This window comes from Hemicordylus capensis, chromosome 5 (assembly GCF_027244095.1).
Source record: "Hemicordylus capensis ecotype Gifberg chromosome 5, rHemCap1.1.pri, whole genome shotgun sequence".
NCBI lineage: Eukaryota > Metazoa > Chordata > Lepidosauria > Squamata > Cordylidae > Hemicordylus > Hemicordylus capensis.
The window spans coordinates 162,477,768-162,504,347 of NC_069661.1; the positions used below are offsets into that span (position 1 = coordinate 162,477,768).

General features: G+C 41.2%; 2 protein-coding genes across 13 annotated transcripts in view; one reads left to right on the forward strand and one right to left on the reverse strand.

The window, feature by feature from the left end:
* The window catches only part of MLC1 (modulator of VRAC current 1), a 35,481-nt gene extending 16,578 nt beyond the window's left edge, over positions 1-18,903 (reverse strand). For 2 of the 8 annotated variants that reach the window (XM_053253407.1, XM_053253408.1), the window contains exons 1-6: positions 17,564-18,377; positions 17,319-17,456; positions 16,297-16,480; positions 9,717-9,806; positions 1,363-1,416; positions 1,180-1,281 (exon numbers count right to left, since the gene is read on the reverse strand). In XM_053253407.1, coding sequence (XP_053109382.1) covers positions 1,180-1,281; positions 1,363-1,416; positions 9,717-9,806; positions 16,297-16,476 — 426 coding nt within the window. In that variant the 5' untranslated portion in view covers positions 16,477-16,480; positions 17,319-17,456; positions 17,564-18,377. Of the gene's footprint in view, positions 1-1,179; positions 1,282-1,362; positions 1,417-9,287; positions 9,436-9,716; positions 9,807-16,296; positions 16,481-17,318; positions 17,457-17,563 lie in introns of those variants that run through there. The other 6 variants (XM_053253404.1, XM_053253403.1, XM_053253406.1 and 3 more) reach the window with 6 other exon arrangements.
* A 3,119-nt stretch (positions 18,904-22,022) lies between these two features.
* Positions 22,023-26,580, forward strand: part of MOV10L1 (Mov10 like RISC complex RNA helicase 1) — a 77,969-nt gene continuing 73,411 nt past the window's right edge. For 2 of the 5 annotated variants that reach the window (XM_053253389.1, XM_053253390.1), the window contains exon 1: positions 22,023-22,322. In XM_053253389.1, coding sequence (XP_053109364.1) covers positions 22,235-22,322 — 88 coding nt within the window. In that variant the 5' untranslated portion in view covers positions 22,023-22,234. The remainder of the gene's footprint in view (positions 22,323-26,580) is intronic. The other 3 variants (XM_053253388.1, XM_053253392.1, XM_053253387.1) reach the window with 2 other exon arrangements.

The window sequence follows — 26,580 nt, forward strand, 5'->3', positions numbered from 1 at the left end:
ACGAATCTTGGAAGTGTGCTTTCACACTTCCTGTGTCATGAAACCACAGTCCCTACGCAGACAGCAGGGTGCCGTTCACATTTCCAATGTCTTGCTGCAAATTTAATCACTAAGATATAGAGCAAGGACGTTGTATATTCAGCATGAGAAGTTGCTGTTTTTTGGTATTGTTAGTTGCTGCGAGACTGCTCCCCCTGCTGTTTACATTCCAAATGCGACTTGCCAAAATGCTGCTGATGAGCAGCTAGTCTGGAAAGAGCCCTTGAGAACTAGAAGTGATATTTTTCAACATGGCTGATCATTCTTGGTTTGCCTTCTATGGAACAAGAATACAGCAAGCAAAATGGAATTAAAGTTGCACAATACTTTGGGCAGGTGAAATGCTCCCAAGAATAAAATTGAGAGAATCTTTTTCCTAGAAAGACTCTAGATTCAAAACATAGAGGAGGCCAAAATTATTTCATACTACCTTTTAATATGGTAAAATAATGTTAAAATCTTTTTGGATCTCAAGTAGTACTTCTAAAGAGCAAAAATCAAGGAGCTGGTTCACAAACTTGACAACTGTAGTATAAAATGGTGATTTGCATCAGTGAATGAGCCATCACAAAGAGGGGGGGAAACTCACAAAAGGGGCTTTAATATCACCCCAAACCACCTCAAACACAATGCTTCAGTTCATAACATTCTGCCAAAAACAACCAATGTCTGCATAATCAAGTGACCTAGTGCTGTACCTACATGTTTGCATAATCACATAAATAGAGTTGGAGAGGGGCCAGATGATTTATCCTACTTTGCATGCAGAAGATCCCAGGTTCAGTCCCTAGTGTCTCCAGTTAAATGGGTGAGGTAGCAGGGTAAACTTCTGCCTGGTACCCTGGAGAGCCACTTCCAGTCAGAGTTGACATTTCTGTACTAAGTGAACTGACTCTTGACTCCTGATATTTTCCCCACTTCCAGACCATGTGGCGGCCATGTAAACCCACCCTAATAATATGGCAAAGAAACTAACTTCTAGGCTAAAATGTCTTGATACATTCAGAAGGCAAAATTACAGAAGTACAAAACAATACCAGAAATGATGACTAATTAATTAGTTTAAAGATTCTACAGACAATGAAAATAAAGTATCAAACTAGGTTCTATATACAGAATTGGTTGTTGGTTGCTACTCACATTGATTGCTGTAGGATTCAGGACAAGTTTACACCCAAACCAAACTAAACATGTTGTTGTGATAGCAAATGTAGAAACAAAGAGAATCTGAAAATTTGGTATCTGTAAAACAACAGATAGTTAGTTTGTATTTTAATTAAGATTATTACATGCTAATGGTTATTCCAAACATAAAGCACTTACCACATTAACTTTGTTTCTGGCTATGGCAAAACTCACAGCTGCTGCGGGAATACACTAGGCAGGGAAAGAAAATTAAGAAGATAATTTCCAAACTAAATCAGAATTTCAATGGCCTTCTTCCTAATGAGTGCCAGTGCTCTGTGAGATACACCTGTGCTGCTGACAAGTTCCAGATGTAATGCAACATTGGCACTTGTGGAGGGGTGGGATTTCAATGACCTCCCTTTCCCCTGGTGGGATTTCAATGACCTCCCTTTCCCCTGAAAGTCCCCTCCATATCACCCAAATATATATCCCTGAGGGCTGCACAACCATCAGAGACACATTTGTGGGTGACACAGAGGGCTTTCAGAGGAAGGGGAGGCAGTCATAAACCACACACGCACACACATGCATAAGTGCCAGTACTGCATTTGACAATCCAATCTACAGCACTGGTGTATCTCAGGGACCATCAGCGCTGATATTCTATCAGCATGTAGTAAAAAATATTCCCACAAGTAGTGATGAAGGTGATAGTATAATTTAAATATGGGAAACCCAACTGACATCCCGTATCACCTATAAAGCTCACATGGTAGGTTTGGGAAAGTCTGCTATCTCTTAGCTTTAACTGTTATGCTGGCTTGCTGCAATAAAAAATGAGATAAGGGCTAAAATCTAAAAAGCTACTTCAGGTGTGAGCAAGGGCTTTACAAATAGAACCCTAGGCTTTTTCTTCTTATTTGAACTGCAGACCTCCCCAGTAGCCCTGACACAGATTGCTTTTTAGACACCATCAATTTCAAACATGGTTTGCCATGTACTTAAGTAGGGGTGTTGTTTGAGAAACATGCCCAAATCCCATTTGTGCTTGTGCTTTCCCTCCCTCCCTCTCCCTCTCCCTCTCTATATATAGTCACACACACACACAATTTTGCATCAAAACTGATACAATGAAAATGTTACTAATAGGGATTGCATCTAATTTGAGTATTGTTCTGAATAAATGCATGGGCCTAGTATTTTAATGTTGTTCATTTAATTTTTGCTAAAGTTATGCATCTGTGATAAAACTTTTGAAGAAAGTTTAATTATTTGCAACACGAAGAAAATAATTAAATGGGGCATTCTCCCAAATCTCATATAGCATTTTTGAAGGGAATTTATTTATTAGTTAGTTATTTGATTTATATACTTCCTTTCCAAAAATGGCTCAGGGCAGTTTACATCAAGACAAAAACAATTAACATCAATTAACAATTAAAACCAAAACTAAAGAATTAAAATAATTAAAACATTAAAATAATTTAAAACCAACATTAAAAATTTAAAACCATAAATTCATTAAATCTAATGAAAAGCCTAGGTGAATAAATGTGTCTTCAGTGCCTTTTTAAAAATTGCCAGAGATGGGGAGACACTCATTTCAATAGGGAGCACATTCCAAAGTCCAGGGGCAGCAACAGAGAAGGCCCATCCCTGAGTAGCTGCCAAACTAGTTGACAGCAAACACAGACAAACCTCTCCAGATCTTCTTAACAGGAAGTGAGGCTCATGGTGATGAAGACGTTCCCTTAAATACACAGGGCCTAAGCTGTTTAGGGCTTTATAAGTAATAACCAGCACCTTGTATTTTGCCCAAAAATGTATTGGCAGCCAGTGTAGTTCTTACAACACAGAAGTAATATGGTCTCTCCTAGATGACCCAGAGACCAACCTGACTGCCGCATTCTGAACCAGCTGTCATTCCGGACTATGTAAAAAGGCAGCCCCACATAGAGGGCATTGCAGTAATCCAGCCTAGAGGTTACCAGCATATGTTCCACTGTTTTGAGGGGAAACAGACGCAGATGGTGTATCATCTGAAGTTGATAAAAAGCACCTCTGGCTACCGTCTCAACCTGGGACACCAGAGAGTGCTTTGGATCCAGAAGCACCCCCAGACTGCGTACCTGTTCCTTCTAGGGGAGCGTTACCCCATTCAGAACCAGCAGATCAAAATTGTCTCCTGAGTTCTGACCTCGCACAATAAGTATCTCCATCTTATCTGGATTCAGCCTCAGTTTGTTATCCCTCATCCAGCCTATTACTACCTCTAGGCAGGCATTTAGGGAGGTTATTCCTTCTCCCAGTGATGTTGACATGGAGAAATAGATCTGGGTGTCATCAGCATATTGAGAACATTCTGCACCAAATCTCCTGATGATCTCTCCCAGCGGTTTCATGCAGATGTTAAAAAACATCAGAGACAATATGGAGCCCTGAGGGACATCATAGGAAAGTTCAGATTTGGAAGAACAGTCTCCAAGGGACACCATCTGGAATCTGCCCATGAGGTAGGAGCAGAACCACTGCAAAGCAGTGGCTCCCACCCCCAATCCCCTCAGACGTTCCAGAAGGATGCTATGGTCTATAGTATCGAAAGCCGCCAAGAGATCCAAAAGGACCAACAGTCCTTTTGGACCAACACTCCCTCTGTCAGTTCCCAATTGGGACCAATACTCCCTCTGTCAATTCCCATTGGAGATCATCCATCAGGATGACCAAGGCAGTCTCCACCCCAAAGCCCACCCAAAAGCCAGTTTGAAATGGGTCTGGATGATCAGTTTCCTCCAAGACTGCCTGGAGCTGGGAGGCCACCATCTTCTCAGTCACCTTGCCCAGCCATGGAAGGTGGGAGACAGGGCTGTAATTGCTTAACTCTGAGGGATCCAAGGCAGGCTTCTTCAGAAGCGGTCTAATGATTGCCTCCTTAAGATAAGGAGACATCCTGCCCACCCTCAGAGAAGCATTTATAATCTCTACGAGGTCCTCTACAACAGCCTCCCTGGCAGATAGTATAAGCCATGTTGGGCAAGGATCAAGAGGACAGGTGGTAGGGCATACCATTCCAAGCAACTTGTCCACATCCTCAGGAGTCACAAACTGAAACTGATCCAGGGTCATGACATAAGAGGAGCTGCTGGAAACCTCAGCTTCAGACTCTGTAACAATTGTGGAATTTGAATCTAAATCAGCTCAAATACGAGATATTTTGTCCTCAAAAAGCTGATTAAAAACATCACAGCGAATAAATGGTGGTTCCAAGTACTGATTCAAGGGGGAAGGGGCACACATTAGCCGCTTCACGACCCTGAACAACTCCGCCAGACATGAACTTGCAGATGCGATACAGGAGGAAAAGAATCACTTCTTTGCCACACGTATCACCTGAGCATAGATCTTCAAATGCACTCTATGTAGTAATCTGTCAGATTCAAGTAGAGTCTTTCTCCACTTGCGCTCTAGTCATCTACCTCACTGCTTCAGGCCCCATAGTTCTTCCGTATACCAAGGGGCCAGTTTCGAAGCGGGTCGGAGAGAAGCTGTGGAACACTTGAATGCTCTGCCCTCAGCTCTTTTAGAGGGTCGATATCTTGGTATTCCTTTTTCTCAATGATTATGCCCTTGTCAGACGATGGAGCATATGTTGCTTCATTGTTTGTTTTATAGAGATATTTGGCTAGCACTTTTGTTACCTATTCTTTCTAAATTCCCAGGTAGGCTATCCACCTTTTATGTGTCTTTTCTTTTGTCCGACAGTAATATTAATATTTCCACCAAGGTGGCAAAATTTTGCTGCATCGCAAGCTGTGTAAGGAAACAATTGGTAAAATCATGAGTGTTTGTTGTACTATATATTGTTATATTCTAAACTGTGTTCTACTGGCTAAATCATGAATGCTAAGTACTGGCTAAATCATGATTGCTGGAGGTTACTACTTACAGTGAGGGAAATAAGTATTTGATCCCCTGCTGATTTTGTCCGTTTGCCCTCTGACACAGAAATGACCAGGCTATAATTGGAATGGTAGGTTTATTGTAGCTGTGAGAGACAGAATAACAACAAACAAACCCTCAAAAGCCTAGTGCCCAAAAGTCAGCGATGGATTTGCACTGTAGTGAGTGAAATAAGTATTCGATCCCTTCACAAAAGATGTCTTAGTACTTGGTGGCAAAACCCTTGTTGGCAACCACAGAGGTCAGATGTTTCTTGTAGTTGGCCACCAGGTTTGCACACAACCCAGGAGGGATGTTGTCCCACTCCTCTTTGCAGATCCTCTCCAAGTCAGAAAGGTTTCGAGGCTGATGTTTGGCAACCCGAACCTTCAGCTCCCTCCACAGATTTTCTATGGGATTAAGGTCTGGAGACTGGCTGGGCCACTCCAGGACCTTCATGTGCTTCTTCTTGAGCCACTCCTTTGTTGCCTTGGCTGTGTGTTTTGGGTCATTGTCATGCTGGAATACCCATCCACGACCCATTCTCAATGCCCTGGCTGAGGGAAGGAGGTGCTCACCCAAGATCTGACGGTACATGGTCCCGTCCATCGTCCCTTCAATGCAGTGAAGGTGTCCTGTCCCCTTAGCAGAAAAACACCCCCAAAGCATAATGTGTCCACCTCCATGTTTGATGGTGGGGATGGTGTTCTTGGGCTCATAGGCAGCATTCCTCCACACACGGTGAGTTGAGTTGATGCCAAAGAGCTCGATTTTGGTCTCATCTGACCACAACACTTTCGCCCAGTTCTCCTCTGGATCATTCAGATGTGCATTGGCAAACTGCAGACGGGCCTGTACATGTGCTGCCTTGAGTAGGGGGACCTTGCGGGCACTGCAAGATTTCAGTCCTTCATGGCGTAGTGTGTTACCAATTGTTTTCTTGGTGACTATGGTTCCAGCTGCCCTGAGATCATTGACAAGTTCCCCCCGTGTAGTTCTGGGCTGCTTTGTCACCGTTCTCATGATAATTGCAACTCCACGAGGTGAGATCTTGCATGGAGCCCCAGACCAAGGGAGATTGACAGTTGTTTTGTGTTTCTTCCATTTGCGAGTTATCGTGCCAACTGTAGTCACCTTCTCACCAAGCTGCTTGGCGATAGTCTTGTAGCCCAGTCCAGCCTTGTGCAGGTCTACAACCTTGTCCCTGACATCCTTCAACAGTTCTTTGGTCTTGGGCATGGTGGTGAGTTTGGAAGCTGAGTGATTGCTTGCTTCTATGGACAGGTGTCTTTTATACAGGTACTGTAACAAGCTGGGATTAGGAGCACTCCCTTACAGAGGGTGTTCCTCATCTCAGCTCGTTACCTGCATATAGTGAAAAGACACCTGGGAGCCTGAAATCTTGCTGGTTGATAGGGGATCGAATACTTATTTCCCTCACTACAATGCAAATCCATCGCTGACTTTTGGGCACTGGGCTTTTGAGGGTTTGTTTGTTGTTATTCTGTCTCTCACAGCTACAATAAACCTACCATTCCAATTATAGCCTGGTCATTTCTGTGTCAGAGGGCAAACGGACAAAATCAGCAGGGGATCAAATACTTATTTCCCTCAGTGTAACTACTGTGTTATTTTTGTTTTTTGTGTTTGTTTCAAATCTGGTTGATGACTGTAATAAAGCATTTTAGTAGGATTAATCAATTAAACAGCTCACCATTAAGTAATGTTATTTTTTTCATCCTAAGTGAAATAGTTTGTTTAAAAAAACCTGTTTAAAGATTCACATTTCCCTGGCAAAGGAAATATGCTCATCATAATCAGTGCTGTTTATGACATCAGCACTGTTCGACCTCCTTGTTCAGGGCAGGCCAGAAGCCTCTATCAATCCTGTCTGTGACTTGCTTTGCATGGATTCCTTAAAATGACTAGAAAAGGATTTTTGAAAGGCAGTTCAGGAAGTCTGCCATTCGTAGATTCCTGGAGCATTTCCAGACGGGGCTTTTAGCTCGCTTCTCCTTCAGAATGGAGGGTGCATCACATATCGGCCAGATATACTCAGAAGTCTCTGCGAGCTATCAGGGAGCACTCCAGACATGATTCGGGGTTTTCACTGTGCATTAGAGCGTAGTTTAATTTATGTCTGGGGTTAAAAAATTCCACTTTTTGCATCATTTTTGGGGTACAAATTCAAACTCTCAGTAAACTCACAGCAAAGCCTACTATCTGGAAATGTTCTTGCATGATAGCAAGTTTGTTTGCTAGCAATGAAGATTTCATAGGAGTGAAGAACATATCATTATTATTATTAGAATAGGTTCTATAACTCAGAAAAACTCCCCTCCCCAAAATATTGCCTTCTCCCCAAAAGGGAACAACTGTGTGAAGAAAATAAGTGGTGCTTGTGCCTGTTTCCTGCATTTTGTTTTTCACCCTAGTAACAACTGAGAATAATTTGTCAGGGCTGGTGAAATTTCTTGGTGGGGGGGAAGGCCAAGCTTTATAATTTGCATGATTTAACTCATGTCTCTGAGGTAAATAGGAAACAGGCTCAATCACATAATAGGCCTTAACCATGAACAGCTCAGTTGGACGGGGGGGGGGGAGGGGGGCTGAGCAACATATTAGATTTCTGAAACGGGGGTGGGGTGTGCAAATTACAAATAAAGAGAGAAAATCAAACCAGATGTAACAGTGGCCAAGATCTGTACAGTTAAATCTGAATTTGCCCCAATACTTTTTAGACTTACATCATTAGAAACTGATATCACATATCTATATATTTATTTCTCCTGGGTGTACCTGTCGTAATCCCAGGCGTGGCAGCTCTCATGAGAGTTTGCGAGCAGCTGCTGATTAATAATGGGGACAGGGGAGAAAATAGGGATGCCGGCTGCCACCGGCAGGCCAGCCTGGCCGGCGGGAGCAGGAAGCAGCAGGCCAGCCCAGCTGCAAGGAGCAGGTGGTGGACCACCTGGTCGGCCAGAACAGCAAGCGGTGGGCCAGCGCAGCTGTTGGGAGCAGGCGGCGGGCTGGCCTGGCCGGCGGGAGCAGGCAGCAGCAGGGCACCCAGCCACCGGGAACTGGTGGGCTGGTGAGTGGGCAGGAGGAGGTGGCAGGCTAGATGGGAAACTGGAAAGTGCTGGGCGCGAGGGGAGTGAGAAGAAGTGGGCCGGCCGGCTGGCCAGCCCACCAGCCAGAAGCTGCAGGTGGGTGGACGGGGGGGGGGGAGAAGTCAGGCGGGAGGGAAGAAGCCGGGCGGGTGTGGGGGGAGAAGTGGGCCAGGCCAGGGGGCGGGGGGAGAAGCGGGCTGGTTGGGAAGAAGCCAGGAGGAGGAGGTTTCAAGTTCCCTCCCTGGCTTCTCCAAGATAGGGCTGAGAGAGATTCCTGCCTACAACCTTGGAGAAGCTGCTGCCAGTCTGTGAAGACAATACTGAGCTACATAGACCAATGCTCTGACTCGGTATATGGCAGCTTTCTATGTTCCTAACTTCACCAGTTGAATTCTGGCTGTCATGGAGCTGAAATACAGGACAGATATCAACAGGTGTTGTTTCCATCTTCATATTGTAGGTAAATATGTACCTGTTGGATCTCTGCCTGTCACACAACTGTTAAAAGTCCTGGGCCCTCTGGCCCTTACAAAGAACAGAAGGGGCCCTTACAGCCCTTTTGCTTATGAGGTATAAGGTTGGACGATTGTAAAAGCCAGATTGGAGCTCTGAGGCCTAGCAGTTCTGAGGTAAAATGAAAGGCTACTGTCAAATAGAAGCAGCAACACTACCACTGTTAAGCAGCTGAGGCCTATGTGATATTAGGGAACAGGCCCAACTCTACACAATAAATTAAATCATTCAAGTGTAACAATGGCCGTCCTTTATTTTCAAGAGATTTTACCAGCCCTGACAGAAATTGTTCTGTTGTTAGAGTAAAAGACAAAAAGAGCAGGAAACAGGCACTTCCCCCACCTGTATGCACAGTTATTTCCTTTTTTTAAAAGAAGGGGCAGGAGGGATCAAATAGAAATATACATTTTTTAAAAACTGGAGGATAATAAACATAATTTATTTGTACTAACACTGAAATAGTCCTGACACACAAACAACACAGATTTCTCACCGAACAACCTTTCTATTCTCACTGCATCTACCCAAGTTTTCTGTTGCTTCTTCTCTTTAGATACATACACAAATATTTTTTCTGATGTGCTTTTTGTTACGTTCTTGTACAGTGGTACTATATACACCACTTGTACCTTCTGGATTTTTCAAAATCATGGTTGTTTTTGGTCAGATTTCTGCAGGAAACTTCTCTCCATATTGGGAATGATCAGGCCTTAATGAAAAAGAGCAGGGATGATGTCACAACAGAGCCAACATGGCTGCTGCCTGTTTTGGCATGGCCTGTCCAAATAGGCATTTCCAGCCTTGATTTCGGCTGCATATGAACAGATTTCATCAAAAACAACAAAATGATAAGCCAGGTAACTTGTCATCACTTTTTGGTGAGAACTGAACAATAAATGTTTTTAGGAGACATCCCCATTATGCATCTTTTAATAAGCGAAATAAATCATGCATTTTCATACAAACAGACCAATTAAAAATAATGCTTACTGAACCTGCTGCACAGCGTAAGTAATCCATTTCAGATGGAAAAACATTTCCCAAATAAAGTGAAAATCCAGAGGTCACAAGTATACAAGTCTGAAATTCAGAAATTTGACTAAAATTAATATATTGTTAAAAATCATACAACAAAGCAACTATGAAAAGGTTCTTTCAAATGGAATACACTGGAACCTTTAATAATGGTTTCTCTGTACCATTGATACAGAAACCAAACATCAAAAGACTTAAAAGTCAGAAGAACATGTTTTGTTACTTCTAAGTCCTAGAACTATTATGCAATGACTTGGCAACAACATAAAGAATAGGATGTATTAACATTTAAGTAAGAAAAAGTAGATATGAGCTTGGACTGGGAGAACTCACACAAGCACTTTTCTCAGTGATCTGGTTCAGACATAATACAGAACTAGGATTGAGTGCTAGCTTTGTACACTCTAGCCTCAGACGTGTGCATGAGGACTGTATCTCTGTTTCAGACACTGGTTTATTTTGAAATTCCAGCTAAATAAGCCAAGGTTGCCCAGTTCAAACTTAATGAGAGATCCTGTCTTGTGCTGAACCAGAATTGGAAGTAGAATCCTTCCCTCCCACACATGCAAAGCAGACCCCTGTCTAGGGATTCTCCTGAACCGACAATATAGAGACCTGTTTTGCAGTGGGCTTTAGCAGGATCATACAGATGACACTTTTAAACAAAGCAGGATGTCACAACACAGTTGTTGACTTCTATGCATGGGATAAGACTGGGAAATGAAAGCTCCAGATTTCACTGTGCATAGAGATGAGAGTAATAGGCTCTCTCATCTGAATAGGCTGGCACTCTCTCACTCTTTACTTCCTTTGTTGAGCCTCTTTGTCTGTATTCCATCTCTCCTTCATAGTAGGAGTGCATTGTTATTCCCAAACATATTATAGTCCCATCTGGAAATCTCATTGTTTTGCAGTTCAGATACTTTAGCTGGGATCAATGTTTATTTAGCAAAGATTATTTAGCAGATCACAATGGTTCTTTCTGTATTTCATAAAAATAACAAAAAGGAGAACAATGCAAGGCGAATGCAAGTCTCCATTTACGAATGCAAAGTGAAGATTGCAAGTTCCTTCTGCCATATCTACTTAATGCTGCATTTCCAAGTGAAACTGGGATCCTTGGTAGAAATAACAACTTATCTGTGAGAAGGAGGAAAATTTGTCATCACACTGAGAAAAAGAAAAAGAAACCCTATTCTTATTGTTTTCATAATTTGCTGTGTTTACTATTTTTATGCAAGTTGCTCTGGGAACCTTGTCTGCCGAAGAGCAGGGTGAGTAAGGAAGGAAGGAAAGAGAGAGGGAGAGAGATCCTTATGTCAGCAATATAAGGATAATCAGTGGAGAATAATCTCCACTGTCAGCAAGAATTCAGCAACATACATCAGTCACAATATTCTAAGAGGGAAACCTCAGTAAAATAGTGAATTAAAAGTTAACTAAAGAAATAAGCTTCCCCCGCCTTTTTTTTTCCTGTCTTGTTTGACAAAACACTTTAAACTTCAAACCAAAGACAGCCAGCTTATTTGTCTCTTGTGGCTATGCAGAAGTAGTGCGTTCCAAAGTACATTCACATTGTTTGGGCTAAATCAAATGCTCAGGGAAAATCTCCAGAAGCCTCAATTGCTATTATTAAACATACATTTTGGAACAACAGCTTACTGGGAGTTTCAATGACCAGATTTGTCTTGTTCATATAGACAAATTCATGGAGGACAGGTCTATCAATGGCTATTAGTCTTGATGGCTATTGGCTACCTCCGGGTTCAGAGGCAGAATATCTCTGAATGCCAGTTACAGGGTAGGGATGTGCACAGAACCAGGTGGGGGTGACTCGAAGGGGTGCGAGATAGGACTTTAAGGGCGGGGAAGGGTGCACTAACCCCTCTCCCCGCTTTTCCCCTGCCGATGCTAGAGTTAGGTAAAATCCCTCAGAGCGGCAGCGTACCTCCCTGCCGCCCCTTCTGCTTCTTCGGCCGGAAGTGGCTGGAAGTACTGGGCGTGCGTGCACATGCCAGCTTTGCACATCGCATGCGTGCTTGCACACATCAGACGGGTGTGCACACGATCGCAACATGCATGTGCGTGTGCACGCACACCCGGTACTTCTGGCCACTTCCAGATGAAAACGCAGAAGAGGCGGCAAGGAGGTACACTGCTGCCCAAGGGATTTTACCTAACTCCAGCACCGGTTGGAGAAAAGCAGGGGGAGGGGTAAGTGCACCTTCCCCCACCCCTAAAGTCCTACCCGTCACCTCCGCCGAACGTTCAAACCAGCCAGTGTTCAAACCTGTTCGGAGGCCCGTAAAAGCGCCTCCAACCAGGTTCGTGCTCATCCCTATTAAAGGGGAGCAATTGCAGGCGAGGGTGTATGCCTTCATCTCCTGCTTCTGGGCTTCCCATAGGGTTCCCATAGGGCAACCGTGGAAACAAGATGCTGCACTAGGTAGGCCTTGGGCCTGATTCAACAAGTCTCTTCTTATGTTATGTTAATATACAGGTATTGTTTACATTGCAATCCCATCTTTTTAGCCTGGCTTCTAATGATATCTAGTTTTTTAAAAAAAATTTGTTTTAATTTAAATTTTAATCTGCTTTTAACTGGTTTTTGATTTTAATTATTATGTATTTTTTATTTTAGTGTAAACCACTCTGAGCCACCTTTGGAAGGGTGATATATAAATCAAATAAATAAATAACAGCTAAATCTACATATTGTTATTTATTTATGTATTAGATTTGTATACCACCCTTCCAAAATGGCTCAGGGCAGTTTACAGCAGGATAAAAACAATTAAAACAAATTAACAATCAACATCAAACTATTAAAACACAATAAAACTAATTAAACAGCTAAAAACACTGGAAATCAGGGCAACAATTTTAAAACAGTTTAAAACAATCAATCATTTAAAACCCTGGAAAGCCAGGCCAAACAGATAGGTTTTAAGGGCTCTCCTTAAGGACAGCAATGATCTCAAATTACAAATTTCTGCCAGGAGTGCGTTCTACAGCTCAGGAGCAGCTACAGAGAAGGCCCGCCTCTGAGTCACCACCAGACAAACCAGTGGCAACTGGAGACGGACCTCTTCAGATGACCTTAATGTGCAGTGGAGATCATGTAGAAGAAGGCGCTCTCTTAGATAACTTAGATGTTGCAAAATATTTCCAAGGAACAGCAAGAATTAGTTTCTTTGCCTTCATTTACATTATATATGTTATAAAGGTAAAGTGTGCCATCAAGTCGATTTCGACTCCTGGTGCCCACAGAGCCCTGTGGTTGACTTTGGTAGAATACAGGAGCAGTTTACTATCGCCTCCTCCTGTGCAGTATGAGATGATGCCTTTCAGCATGTTCCTATTGCTGCCGCCCAATATAGTACCAGTGGGGATTTGAACTAGCAACCTTATGCTTGTTAGTCAAGCATTTCCCTGCTGTGCCACTTAAGGTGGGCTATATATCCTAGAAATTCATTGTATAGATTCAAAATAGATCAAGTGCCAGTACTGCTGAAGTCGAAGCCTAAGCATTTGTTGGAAACAGTGTAAGCTTGGAATGGCTTTTAGAAGTCAGTGAGGTCATTCACACTGAAAACTCCTCCTTTTAATCAAATGCTGAGTCTGAAAGGTCAGTAGGATAGCGCTGTCCTACCGAGCTTTTCCTCCTACCTTGGTTACACACAATTACTTCTCCCTCCTCCTACCTAGTTGTTTGCTCCCACAAAATCAAAAATTGGGAGCACACACAGTTCCCAAAGCTGGGTAGGACCCAGTTTTCAGTTGTGTGAATGACCTCAAAGCTAAATTGAGAAAGGGATGGGGCATTTTAAGTAATAATAATCTCATTCTGTTTTGCTGATTTTGGCTATGGTTATTCTTCAGGAAGGGACGTATACATCTAAAGAAATAAAGATATTAATCTTCCTTGTTTCATCGATAATAGTACTAATACTAGCATGAATATTTATATACTGCTTTTCAATAAAAATGCTCAAAGCAGTTTATAAAGAAAAAGAAATAATAAATAAATAAGATGGTTCCCTGTCCCAAAAGTGATCACAGTCTAAATGGAAACGTAAGGTGGACACCAGCAACAAACACTGGAGGGATGCTGTGCTGTAACTGGATTGGGACAGTTGCTCTCCCCCTGCTAAATACAAGATAACCACCACTTTTAAAAGGTACCTCTTTGCTCTGACAATTACTGATCGTTCTTATAGAAGGTGTCCAATATTACTCAATACAAGTTGTAGTAAGAACTAATCGGGCTACTTTCCTTTCACTGTCTCTACAACTGGACTAAATTTGGTTCAAATTGAGGTCCACAAGTTATATCTCTTGCACTTCAAATGTTCATATGTCCACCATCTTGGATCGGGGTGGATGACATCATTACAAATGACATCATTGAGGTGTCCCTGTGTGTCACTCGCTACAGCTGTACCAAATTTGGTTCAAATCAGTTAGACAGTCCTCAAGTTAGTGCACTTGCACCTCAAATGTTCATGCTTCCACCATCTTGGATCGGGGTGGATGACATCATCACAAACTACACCATTGGGGCATCCCTATGTGTCCATACAGCTGTAGCAAATTTGGTTCAAAATGGTTAGACTGTCCACAAGTTAATGCACTTCCACCTCAGAAGTTTATGTGTCCACCATATTCAATAGGATTAGATTATGTCGTCACAATCTATGCTGTTGAAGTGTCCCTATGTGTCCCTACAGCTGTAGCAAATTTGGTTCAAATTGGTTAAATGGTTCACAGGTTAGCCCACTTGCACTGCCAAAATTTATGGGTCTACCATCCTGAATCAGTGTGGATGACATCATCACAAACTATGCCACTGAGGTGTCCCTGTGTGTCACTCACCGCAACTGTACCCAATTTGGTTCAAATAGGTTAGACAGTCCACAAATTAGCTGGCTTGCGCCTCAGACATTCATGCGACCACCATCTTGGATTGTGGTGGATGACATCATCACAAACGATGTTGTTGAGGTGACCCTATGTTTCCCTAAAACTGTATCAAGTTTGGTTCAAATTGGTTAAGCAGTTCACAAGTTAACCCATTTGCACCTCAAAAGTTTACATGTCTGCCATCTTGAATCGGTGTGGATCACATCATCACAAACTACTCCATTGAGGTGTCTCTGTGTGTCACTCACTGCAACTGTACCTAATTTAGTTTAAATCGGTTAGACAGTGCACAAATTAGGCCACTTGCACCTCAGATGTTCACATGGATGTCATTTTGAATTGGAGTGGATGACATCATCACACACCACACCATTTGGGCATTCCTATGTGTCCCAACATAGTTGGTTCAAATCGGTTAGGTGGTTCACAAGTTAGTCCACTTGCACCTCAAAAGTTTATGTGTCCGCCAGCTTGGATTGGGGTGGATGACATCATCACAAACTACACCATTGAGGTGTCCCTATGTGTCCCTACAACTGTACCCGATTTGGTTCATATTGGTCCAGGCATTGTGAACCTGATAGCCGGGACACACACACACAGACGGACAAACACACAGAATGTCGGGTGATCTCATAAGCCTACTGGAAAGAAGGCTAATAAAAATTGTGTATCATAAAGATTTAAACACATCCACAAAACAAACAAACCCAAATATTAAGAAAAGTCAAAGCAGAGAATATATTTATGTTGTAATAGTTGCATATTATAGCCATTATTGTGATTTATGTATGCATGATTTTCATTTGTTATATGACAGCATGACACTGAATGTATGCAAATCTACATAATCTAGAATTGTGAAAACCTGCTATCATTTCAGGGTAGATAAAAAGCAACAATTTTGTTTCACTGGATTTTTAAAAATAAAAATACAGTTTCAGTTTCATTAACATCACTTTAAAACTATCCTGGTTGACTATGATATTGAATGTAATACAAATTCATAATCTCTCAAAACAGCATCCATGACTTCTGTCAAACACGTCTCAGTTCTGAAGTCACACAGTCAGACTTGGTTGTTGAGAATGGGCTTCAGGCTCACATGTTATGTGTTCCCTCTGCACTCAAATTCTCTCCCTCATTTCATGGTTTGTAGTAACGATAGTTTGCTGTAATGTCCAGATTGGGAAAACTATAGTGACTGAAACCATTGTTTTCCTCCAAACCAAAACTGTAAGCTGCATGAGAAGTATGCTAGCTAGAAGCTCCTTTGTTGCCTTCAGTGGAAAAACTTCCCTAATTTCAGGCGCTATAACTCACTCCATTATAACTCTCTCCAAACTACACTCTCAGTTCAATGGTGGCATAATAGACTATTGTAGCAAACTGAGAAATTTATTTCAGATGTCTCTGGAATCATCATCTGACAAAAGTAGGGAAACTTCTTTAGGCTCTGAACGTCATCAGTTAATACAAATCCAAGCTGTACAGAAAGTTTAAACAATCCAAGAAATAACACCAACAATGAGGAAATAAGATAGTTCTATCTGCCTTTATCTGTGCCCTAATTATGCAGGCCTGACTGGGCCAGAATAAATTTCATACTTACCCCCATCAGCAAAGAATAGATCCATGTTCTATAACTAAAACAAGGATGAAATCTCTTTGACAGCTGAAGATCACTAGATTTTATTTCAGGAGCATAATTTCCATTCTCTTGTTTTCCTCGTTCCAAAGTTGGCATCCTATCATAACTAAATTCTTCCCTGTAAGCTTCGTCCTTTGTCATAATACTAGAAAGAGAAAAACATTTCATGTTGTTAATGAGACAAAACTCCAATTGCTTAAAAAAAATGGAGTCAACTGTTATGTTTTCTTGTGTATCTTGAACTAAACAGCTCTTCATTTTCTACATCACCATGAGATTTATGCTCTGATCCTAAAGTGATTAAGGACAACTTGTCCCACACATTTCAGGCGAAATTTCACATAACACCCTTAGAAATGAGGCGTTACATTGTGTTATAAACAGTGGAAGGATTTTACATAACACCCTTAGAAATGAGGCGTTACATTGTGTTATAAACAGTGGAAGGATTAAAATCAGATTTCCAAATGAATGTGTTTAGGTCTGGGATATAAGTTATTTAGTAAATACAGTAATTTCTTAAAAGTTATATTTACAAGCTATTGCACAGTTAAACTTTAAATTTGAGGCAAGACTAACCATGCCAATGTGCAAGCAACTAAGGAAGAATGCTTAACATTTTATATAAACTGGCAATGATATAATTAATGTTTTAAATAAAATTAACATGAGTTATTTGATTAATTTATTACTTACATCATTTCTCAACAACTTTACCGTTTATTAAGAGCTAAATAATTATTCCTTTATATACAGTTCCATAACTTTAATTTGGTTATAATAATCAGAAAAGGGGGGAGGGGACATGTATTTATAACATAGATCCTGACCTGTGTTGCAGCATATTTTCAATTTTACAAAATGATTTGCTCTATAAAAACAACTTACTAGTTTTACATAGTTTATCAAAACATTTGGACTAATAAATGAGTAGACCGTTTATTGCCACATATTTATCAGTAGTTAAAATCTTTCATACTTACCTTAAACTGGAAAGTTAACAATCAACTATGAATAGTTCTGTGGGTAGAATTATCCGTACACTTTGTTATAGTCTCACTACTTAGCGATTCATGCTGCCTTTGAAAAGTTTGCTCTTCCACTTTGGCTTTCAACAAGATCTATTCATATGTGGAACAAAAGCACAGCAAAAACCACAGTTAAGCCAGAGAACAGGGAAATGCCAGCAGAATTTTAATGAAGAGAACACACTAGAAAATTACTGTACCTTATTCTCACAAGGCTGATTCCATCATTCTTTTAGGACAGGGAATTTTTTTGGCATGATAAATGGAGATTCCATACTATCTGATGTTAAGAATATTTTATATACAGTTAATACAATAAGACGTTCTTGCTAACCAATAATTCAGTCATCTTAAAGGCAAGGAACACTATAAAGTGTGTGCACAAGGGAAAAAGTTAACAAACACCTGAACATTAATGTCGAAACCCTACTACCTTCACCCTAAACATGACCACTTGGAAACAAGAGTAACTGATTTCAGGGAGACTTCTGAGTGTTTCGACTTAGATATGCATAAATCAAGAAAACACACTTTTATCTCTATGTAATGTATTTTAAATAGGAGTACATGTTACACTAAAATAATATAACAAGCACGGTACTGAAATCTTGGCAGTACAAATGAATGTGTTCATAGTGGTTTATGTTAGAAACTCTGCACACTTGCTTAATTTTTACATCCCCACTCCACTTAGCACAGTTATGTATTAAAACAAAGCAAATTACAACCGTCGTAGGTAATAACATGGAACACTCTTGGCCCCATTTAATCCCTTTCTGCCCTGCTTCTTAAAAAATCAAAGTAACAAGAATGCCATCTACCCTGAAGATAGCTGGCACCCTGGCAACAGCAGCAATAACATGGTCTTTTGTAGACACTTCAAATTCCTTTGGGACTGAGAAACAACTCCAGCAACACAGTACTGAAAAACCACCTTTCACTGTTTTGCTAATCTTAAAGGAAACTGGTTATTGTACAGATTGGAAACATTCCTATTTTTCCTACTAAAAAGGAAATATTAGCCAATTAATAGTTTTGAAGATACTTGATACTTCAATAAAGTTCTAAACATATATAATACCAAATATAAATAGTCCTATACCATTCTTATGCCTCAGGGGAAAATGTCCAAATGTTTATGTGTCTTTATAATGCTATACTAATAAACTACAAATACTTTCAAAAGATGACAAGCTTAACATGGACAAAAATTGTAGAAATTAACTTCAGTACACATCATACTGTGAAACATTTGTAAACACCATGCACCATTCTGCATCAATTTCATTAAAAATTAGAGGGTTACTGGCTTGTTATTGTTTATTGTTAATTGATTGTTGCTTTTTGGAATGTTTGTTTTGTGTCTGCTAATGTATATATTTTAACCATTTTATTTTCCCCACCGCTGTTTGGTGCTTCTCATCTCAAATACAAATGTGAATGCTGCAGTATGTAACATCAGGCAGTCTTTCTACCTTATTATAATTCTACAATTTTCCTTCCAGTACTAATATGGAAGCTGCCTTATACCAAGTCAGACCATTGGTCCATCTCTCTCAGTATTGTCCACAGAGACTGGCAGCAGCTTATCCAGGTTACAGGAAAGAGTATCTCTCAGCCTTATCTGGAGATGCCAGGGAGGGAACTTCAAACCTTCTGCATTCAAGAATGCAGGTGCTCTTCCCAGAGCGGCCTCATCCCTTAAGGGGGACATCTTACAGTGCTCACATTCATTAATGTATTTATTTATTTAATTTATATACCACTTGACTCCAAAGGCTCTAGGCGGTTCACAAAATGTAGTCTCCCATTCAAAGGCAAATCAGGGTGGACCCTGATTAGCAAAAGGAACAATTAATGTTTGCTATCACAAGATCAGCTCTCCTCCCAATACAGGTGGCCCTCATTATTCGCAGGGGTTCCGTTCTCACCTGCAAGCGCGAACACAGATACTGTGAATAATTAAACCTTACCTCTATGGGGATCCAGAGGTTAGGTTCCTTAAGCTAAAAAAAAGCCCCCAAAGCAGAAATAAATGGAATAAAGCATAGTAGCTTCCTCTCCATCAAGCCCCACAAAACCTGCAAATCCTCAAAAAAAAAAAAAAATTGCCAAAAAACCTCAGGTGTTGTTGTTTTTTGAGCCACAAAATGGTTCCATGAATGGTGGCCGGAAATGACATCAAAAAGTCATTTCCAGCCACCCAGGAACCGCAGATAGGTGAATCTTGACTATTTATTTAAAACTGTATCACTGGGTCTCTTAGACCCTACTACAGATATGTGAGACCGCGGATAATGAGGGCTGACGTGGATAACACAGATAACCTGTATATAACCTAGAATTTGGATAGATGTCTTCGTTGTGGCAAAATAATATTTAAACAAGAGCAAAAGAAATGGGGGAAAACCTGGATGGCAGTCATTTCCCACTATGAAATTATAAAAAGAAAGTTATTTTCTATTTAAAACACTGGGCAGGTTCACATGATTACCAGGAAGTCTGGGCCCAGGGAGTGCGCATGCCAAGCAGGCATGTCATCCGAACATGCCAAAGGCTGGTTTCCAAGCCTTCTACCTGACATTCACCTGACATTTGGGGAGAAGAGCTGGTCTTGTGGTTGCAAACATGAATTGTCCCCTTTGCTAAGCAGAATGAACCAGTTTGCATGTGAATGGGAGAGATATTTATCACATGTAGATATTTCTGCAACTGTGGGACATTTACACTGTAAGATGTTTCCCTTAGGGATGTAAGGTATTTCATCTTACAGTGTAATATCGCACTGTAAGATATTTCCCTTAGGGATGGGGCTGCTCTGGAAAGAGCATCTGCATGTTTGTATGCAGAAGTTCCCAGGTTCCTTCCCTGGCATCTCCAGACAGGGCTGAGCGAGACTCCTGCCCAGGGCTGTCCTTAGAGCATGGGAAGCAGGGCGACCGTCCCAGGCCCTGCTCTTTCAATCCCCATTAGAAATAACTGGAAGGGGGCCCTGAACTGGCTGCTTTGCCCCTGGCCCCGCACCCCTCAGGGCTCTCTAAGGACAGCCTTGCTGCTGCCTGCAGTTTTGGAGAAGCCACTGCCAGACTGTGTAGACTGAGCTAGATGCACCAATAGTCTGACTCCGTATAAGACAGCTTTCTATGATCCTTTGTTCCTATTCTCCCCACATTTGTAACATATATTTGAAGAACAATATTGGGTGAATGCTGGGCAGAAAGCTCAGAAGCCAGATTGTGTGAAGCCATCCACTAAAGGGCTGTATGATATATATGGCCATCCACTAAGGGGCTGTAAAAATATCTTTTACAAGATATTTAAAGGACACCTATACCAAAACTCCGTAATAAAACCCAATCAAAACAGAAGTCAAACAGCTCCGAATGATGAGGTGGAGGCCCGGAAAACAACCAACAAAAAGTCCATAGGCTTTTGTAAAATGCTTGTGACTTTGGCCATATGAAAATCACTCCTCCCCTGTAGCACACACAGAGCATTAATCTGGATGTTAGTCAATGCTTTGGAGCAGAATAGTTAATGGTGGGTTTTCTTTAATTGATTACAAAATGGTGGGAGAAAGATGCTGGGGAGGAATCAACTGTTGGGGAGGATTCCCCATAATGAGCTATAAGGTGTTGAAATATGGGGGTGGGGGTGCATGCAAGAAGTACTCAAAATGGTATTTTGAAATGTTGTAGATGCTTTATCTGAAAGTCAAAAAACAGGATATAAATCTAACACATTTTACATTATTAATTATTATTATTATTATTAATTCTTTTTCTATGGGATCTCTTCCAGTGATTTGAATCTTCCTTGCCTTGCCTGCACTGAGGAAGAGGATGGACTAGATGGCCTACAAAACCACTCTATAGATCTGATGTTATAAAATTGTGGGGGGGGGGGGAGAAAAAGTTATAGCTTCAAACTCTTAAACAGAGAGGATGTAAAACTGGTTTTAAGTCTGTATGTTAAAGTACATTGTGAACTTTAATAACACTTTTTTAAAAAAGTGCAAGAAACCTTTTATATAACTTTTAGCCCAAATTCACTGAGGCTGTTGGCTAATCCAGAGAAAAAGAACACACACACACACCCCATTTTACCAGATGACCTATAGAACTTTGTAAGTTCCTCTCATGAAGGGGTTTTGGAGATAATACCTGCATTAATTTTCTATGTTCAGTTTGTGTAATAAATGTGTTTGTGACAAATTCCAGAGATGTGGCCCTATGCTACAAAACTATTTTTGCTATGCCTTAAAGCTAACCGAAATATTGGGGCACAATGTTTAATTGCCTGAACCTACTTAACCCAAGAAAGTGTAACCCACAATAAATGTTTAGACTTTAAAGTGCCACAAAACAGCTGTGATTGTGTTAGGAAGTTTGGAATAAATGCTACGGCGAGAAAGCGCGTGCAAAAAAACTAGACTGAACGTGAAAACGGAAACCATTAGACAGTATAACTCAGGCACAGGTTTTCGGGGGGGGGGGGCTGGAAAAATAATGCCCCGGCAGTCTCACGGTTGGCGATACCGCGCACCGCAGTCAGCAGCTGGAAAAGCAAAGGTTCACTAGCCATCGGCGGCGGGGGAGACGGGGAGACAGAAGTAGCCAAGCACGCACTATCATTTTTTGCTGCGCGAGTGCGCTTGCGCGGCTCACCACACTGGTTTAACGCGCGTGTTTGCGAGCGAGAATTGAATGCGCCCCGCTTGCAAGGTGGGCGTGGCCGCTGGCCTGCTGAGCGAGGCACGTGCTGCGCGTCTTATGTTTGAGTGAGTGCAGCTGTGGTGTTGTCCTGCGTTTGGTGGGTGCGGTTGCTTGCTTGGAAAGGAAACACTCTGAGGAGTCCACGGTCTCGTGAAGATGCTCCAACTCTTGTCCAAAGGTCTCTCTTTCTTCTGGAGAAAGGCCGACCTGGATATGGAAGGAGATAAGCCTCAGGCAGACGGAGGTAAAAGTTGAATGGCTAAATGGATAGCTTAGCTTTGTATTCTTTCTTTCTTTTAATCGAGGGCCCTGCAACAGTCAAGGATGAGTCTTAATTTTCCTGTCTTCTTGTCCTTAGTTGAGCGGGTCCTTCCTGAATGATATCTGCGTCTTATGTCATTTTTTGGTTTCAGTAGATTATTGAGCATCACGAAAGCTTCCAACGGGACTGAAGTTCATACTGGATTAAATATTGTCACATTAAATGGTATTTACATACACCTGAAGCTGTAGTTCGGGGGTTCTCGGGAAGACAGTTTATTACTACAGAAATAGGAGTTAGCTAACTACAAATTTTTCCTATGTAACTCAGAAATAAGTTATGTTTTGTGTTCCTCGACTGTAAGACCTATTGTGAGTGTGTACAGGGTTGGAGCCTAAACTAAGCATGGGATGTTAATGGTGATTTATGGCTAATTCTGTTGATTTTACAATGCTGCATAATCAATCTCTTGAGCAGGTAAGTAGTGATGGCCAGTCTGAGGTGTTATAGTTGTTGTACTACAACTCCCATCATCTCCAGACACAGTGGATAATAGTAGCCAGGGATTATGGGAGTTGTGTTTAAAATAAAACAGCTGTATGGCCTCAGGTTAGCCATCCTTCTGATAAAGGATGACTTATAAATCTGGACCCGCCCCCCATCAAAGAAGCTTATGATCCTTAAAGAGAGATTTAACATAAATTGGCTTCCATAGTCAGGTGTACACTAGTATGGGTTAAAAAAAACCCAAAACCATGCAAATGTTGTACTTCTGCCTTACTTTGTATGTGGTGGGGTTTTTTAAAGTTGATATTCTTCTTTTATCTTGAGACTCAAGGTGGAGTATATGGAGTTTCCAGCAGTCATCTATACAAGTGCTGACCAGACCTAGATTTGCTTACTTTCAGTAACATGAATGCATTAAATAAGGCTGTGGAACACATAATGCACACCATTATTCTTGTACCAGTTTGTGTTATTGAGAAAATGACTTATGCAGCTACCTTAAGTTCTTTGTAAATGAATTGGTTTATCTTAACATCTTAGTTTCTCTCTTTCCCTCACACACTTTTTTTGCTCTTCTATCCTTGCAGTTCAAAATACTTTAAAAAATACTACTCCAGAAAATCTGAAAGAAATAAATTTTAGACATTTATCTGGGCTACAAACTACTTTCTAATAACTCTTGCCATCTTAGACTCTTTGTTAACATTTTTGGGGCATGATTTCTGTCCATTGCGTAACTGTTCTAGTTTCTTTCTGGGTCTTGTTTGTCATGGAGTGTTTACTGTCTGCTATTTTGAATTTCTAGGAATTATGGTTCTGTGAATATTAAGAACATAAGAACAGCCCTGCTGGTTCAGGCCCAAAGCCTGTCTAGAACAACATCCTGTTTCACATGGTGGCCCACCAGATGCCTCTGAGAAGCCCACAGGCAAGAGGTGAGGGCATGCTCTCTCTCCTGTTGTTGCTCCCATGCAACTGGCATTTGGAGGCATCTTGCCTTTGAGGCTGGAGTTGGCTTATAGCCATCAGATTAGTAGCCATTTATAGACCTGTCCTCCATAAATTTGTCTAAGCCCCTTTTAAAGCCCTCACCACATCCCATGGCAGAGAATTCCATAGATCAATCATGCGCTTTGTGAAAAAAAACACTCCTTTGTTGGCCTTAAACTTCCAGGCCTTCAGTTTCATGGGATGACTACCGCTTCTAGTGTTGTGAGAGGAGGAGAAAAATTTATTTCTGTCCACACTCTCTACTCCATGTATAACTTTATACCCCTTTATCATGTCTCCTTGTAATCACCTCCTTCCAGACTAAAAAGCCCCAAATGCTTTAGCCTTGCCTCATACGAAAGGTGTTCCAGGTGCGCTGATCATCCTGGTTACCCTCTTCTGCACATCTTCCAGTTCTACAATGTCCTCCTTAAGATACGGTGACCTGAATTGTATGCGATACTCCAAATGTGACTGCACCATAGATTTGTATAAGTGCTTTATAATATTAGCTTTTTTTATTTTTAACCCCTGTCCTAATGATCCCTGGTATGGAATCTGCCTTTTTCACTGCTGCTGTGCTCTTGAGTTGAGCTGTCCACCATGACCGCAAGATCTCTCTCCTGGTCAGTCACTGACAGCTCAGACCCCATCAATGTATATGTGAAGTTGAGGGGTTTTTTGCCCCAATATGCATCACTTTACATTGATAACAATGATCTGCATTTGCCATTCTGTTGCCCACTCACCCAGTTGAGAGAGAGCATTTTGGAGTTCCTCACAATCTGTTTTGGATTTCACTACCCTAAATTGTTTACTGTATTCTACAAATTTGTCCACTTTGCTGCTTACTCCAACTGACAGCACTGGCCCCAGTACAGATCCTTGGGGGACTCTACTTCTTATCCCTCCACTATGAAAACTGTCTGTTTATTCCTACCCTCCGTTTCCTGTCTTTCAACCAGTTACCAATCCACACATGAAACTGTCCTCTTATCCCATGACTGCTAAGTTTACTCAAGAGCCATGGGTGGGGAACTTTGACAAAAGCTTAAAGGTTAGTGAGGCAAGGCTTGCCCTTGCAGAAGCCATGCTGGTTCTCTTTCAGCAAGGCTTGCTCTTCTAGATATTTAACAATTTTGTTCTTAAGTATGTTTTTCAAGACAGTTGAGAACTTGCTCTCTTGTCACCACAAATTGGCCCAATTCTTTAGCCTCTAAGCCTGAGTTCTGGCGCAGGTATATGGGCAGTATCCTCCACCGTGAAGACGGATACAAAGAACTCATTCAGCTTCTCTGCCATCTCTTTTAATAATCACTTACATGCACTCATCCAAGGGTCCAGCTGCCTCCCTGGCAGGTTTTCTGTTTCTGATATATTTAAAGAATTGTTTTGTTCTCCTTGACAGTAGCTCAAACTCTTTTTGCATCCCTTATGTCTCCTTGCATTTCTTATGCCATAATTTATTCTGTTCTCTTCATTGGGGAGGACTTCCATGCTGCGTAAGCATCACCTCTACCCTGGAATGCTGATATTTATACGGTCATAAACCTTAATGAATGATTTTAGCCAATATTGTGCTGCATTTTATAAAGTACACTGGGAATCTGATTCCAGCCTGTTAACTTTTTTTAAAAAGAAATCTTACTAGCAAACACTGTTATCTCTAACAGGGATTCTCAGATATTGTTCACTACAACTCCCAGCATCCCCAGTTGCAGTGGGCTTTGGCTGGGGATTCTGGGAGTTGTAGTCAACAATATCTGAGAATCCCTGCTAGCAAGATGCTTTAGACTATCTCCAGGAGTCTTAATTTAAGAGCCTTGTTGCACAGAGAGTCATTTTAAATAAAGTATATGAAATTATATAAATACTTTCCCCAACCTTTATGTTCAGCCTATTGAAAAAAAATTCCATTAGCAAAGTTGCTGAGATCTGGTTTCAGTGCCCCACCACCTCATGTAGATTCTAAAGATGGTTACACACTTCCAAACTATGGGCTTATTCAGAGGTTACTCAACATCGCTGTCCAACATTAGTTACAAATTTACCAAGGCAATTTGTAAATGGGAACACTGATTTATCTCAAAAGGTGATGGAGAAAATGAATGAGGCAGAGCTTTTAAATAATTCCATGTATTGACACGTTGGTCATGAGTGCACTTGGAAGCATGATCTTCTGAAATCATGCTATTAATCCCTGTGTTTGGAATTGGTGGGATTTAACCACGGGTCTCCAGTTTCTTTGCTTTTTTTGTTTTAACATACTTTACCGCCCCAAAATTATGTCTCTGGGCAGTTCACAATAGAATACAAATTAAAACAGAATTTAAGTTTAAAATTTTAAAATTTAACACAATGTTAAAACTATTAAAAACTGTGAATCTAACTAAAAGCCTGAGTAAACAAATGTGTCTTAATTGCCTTATTAAAAGTTGACGGGGTGGGGCGAGATCTTATTTCAACAGGAAGCACATTCCAAAGCCTTGGGGCAGTAATGGAGAAGGTCTATCCCTAAGTAGCCCCCATATGAGTTGGTGGCAACTGCCGGTGAATCTCTTTGGATGATCTAAATGGGCCATGGGGCTCATGGTGAAGATGGTGTTTCTTTTAAATACCCAGGGCCTAAGCTGTTTAGGGCTTTATAGGTTATAGCCAGCACCTTGTGTTTTGCCTGGAAACTTAGCAGCAGCCATTGTAGCTTTTTCAAAACAGGAGTAATATGGTCTCTGTGAGATGACCC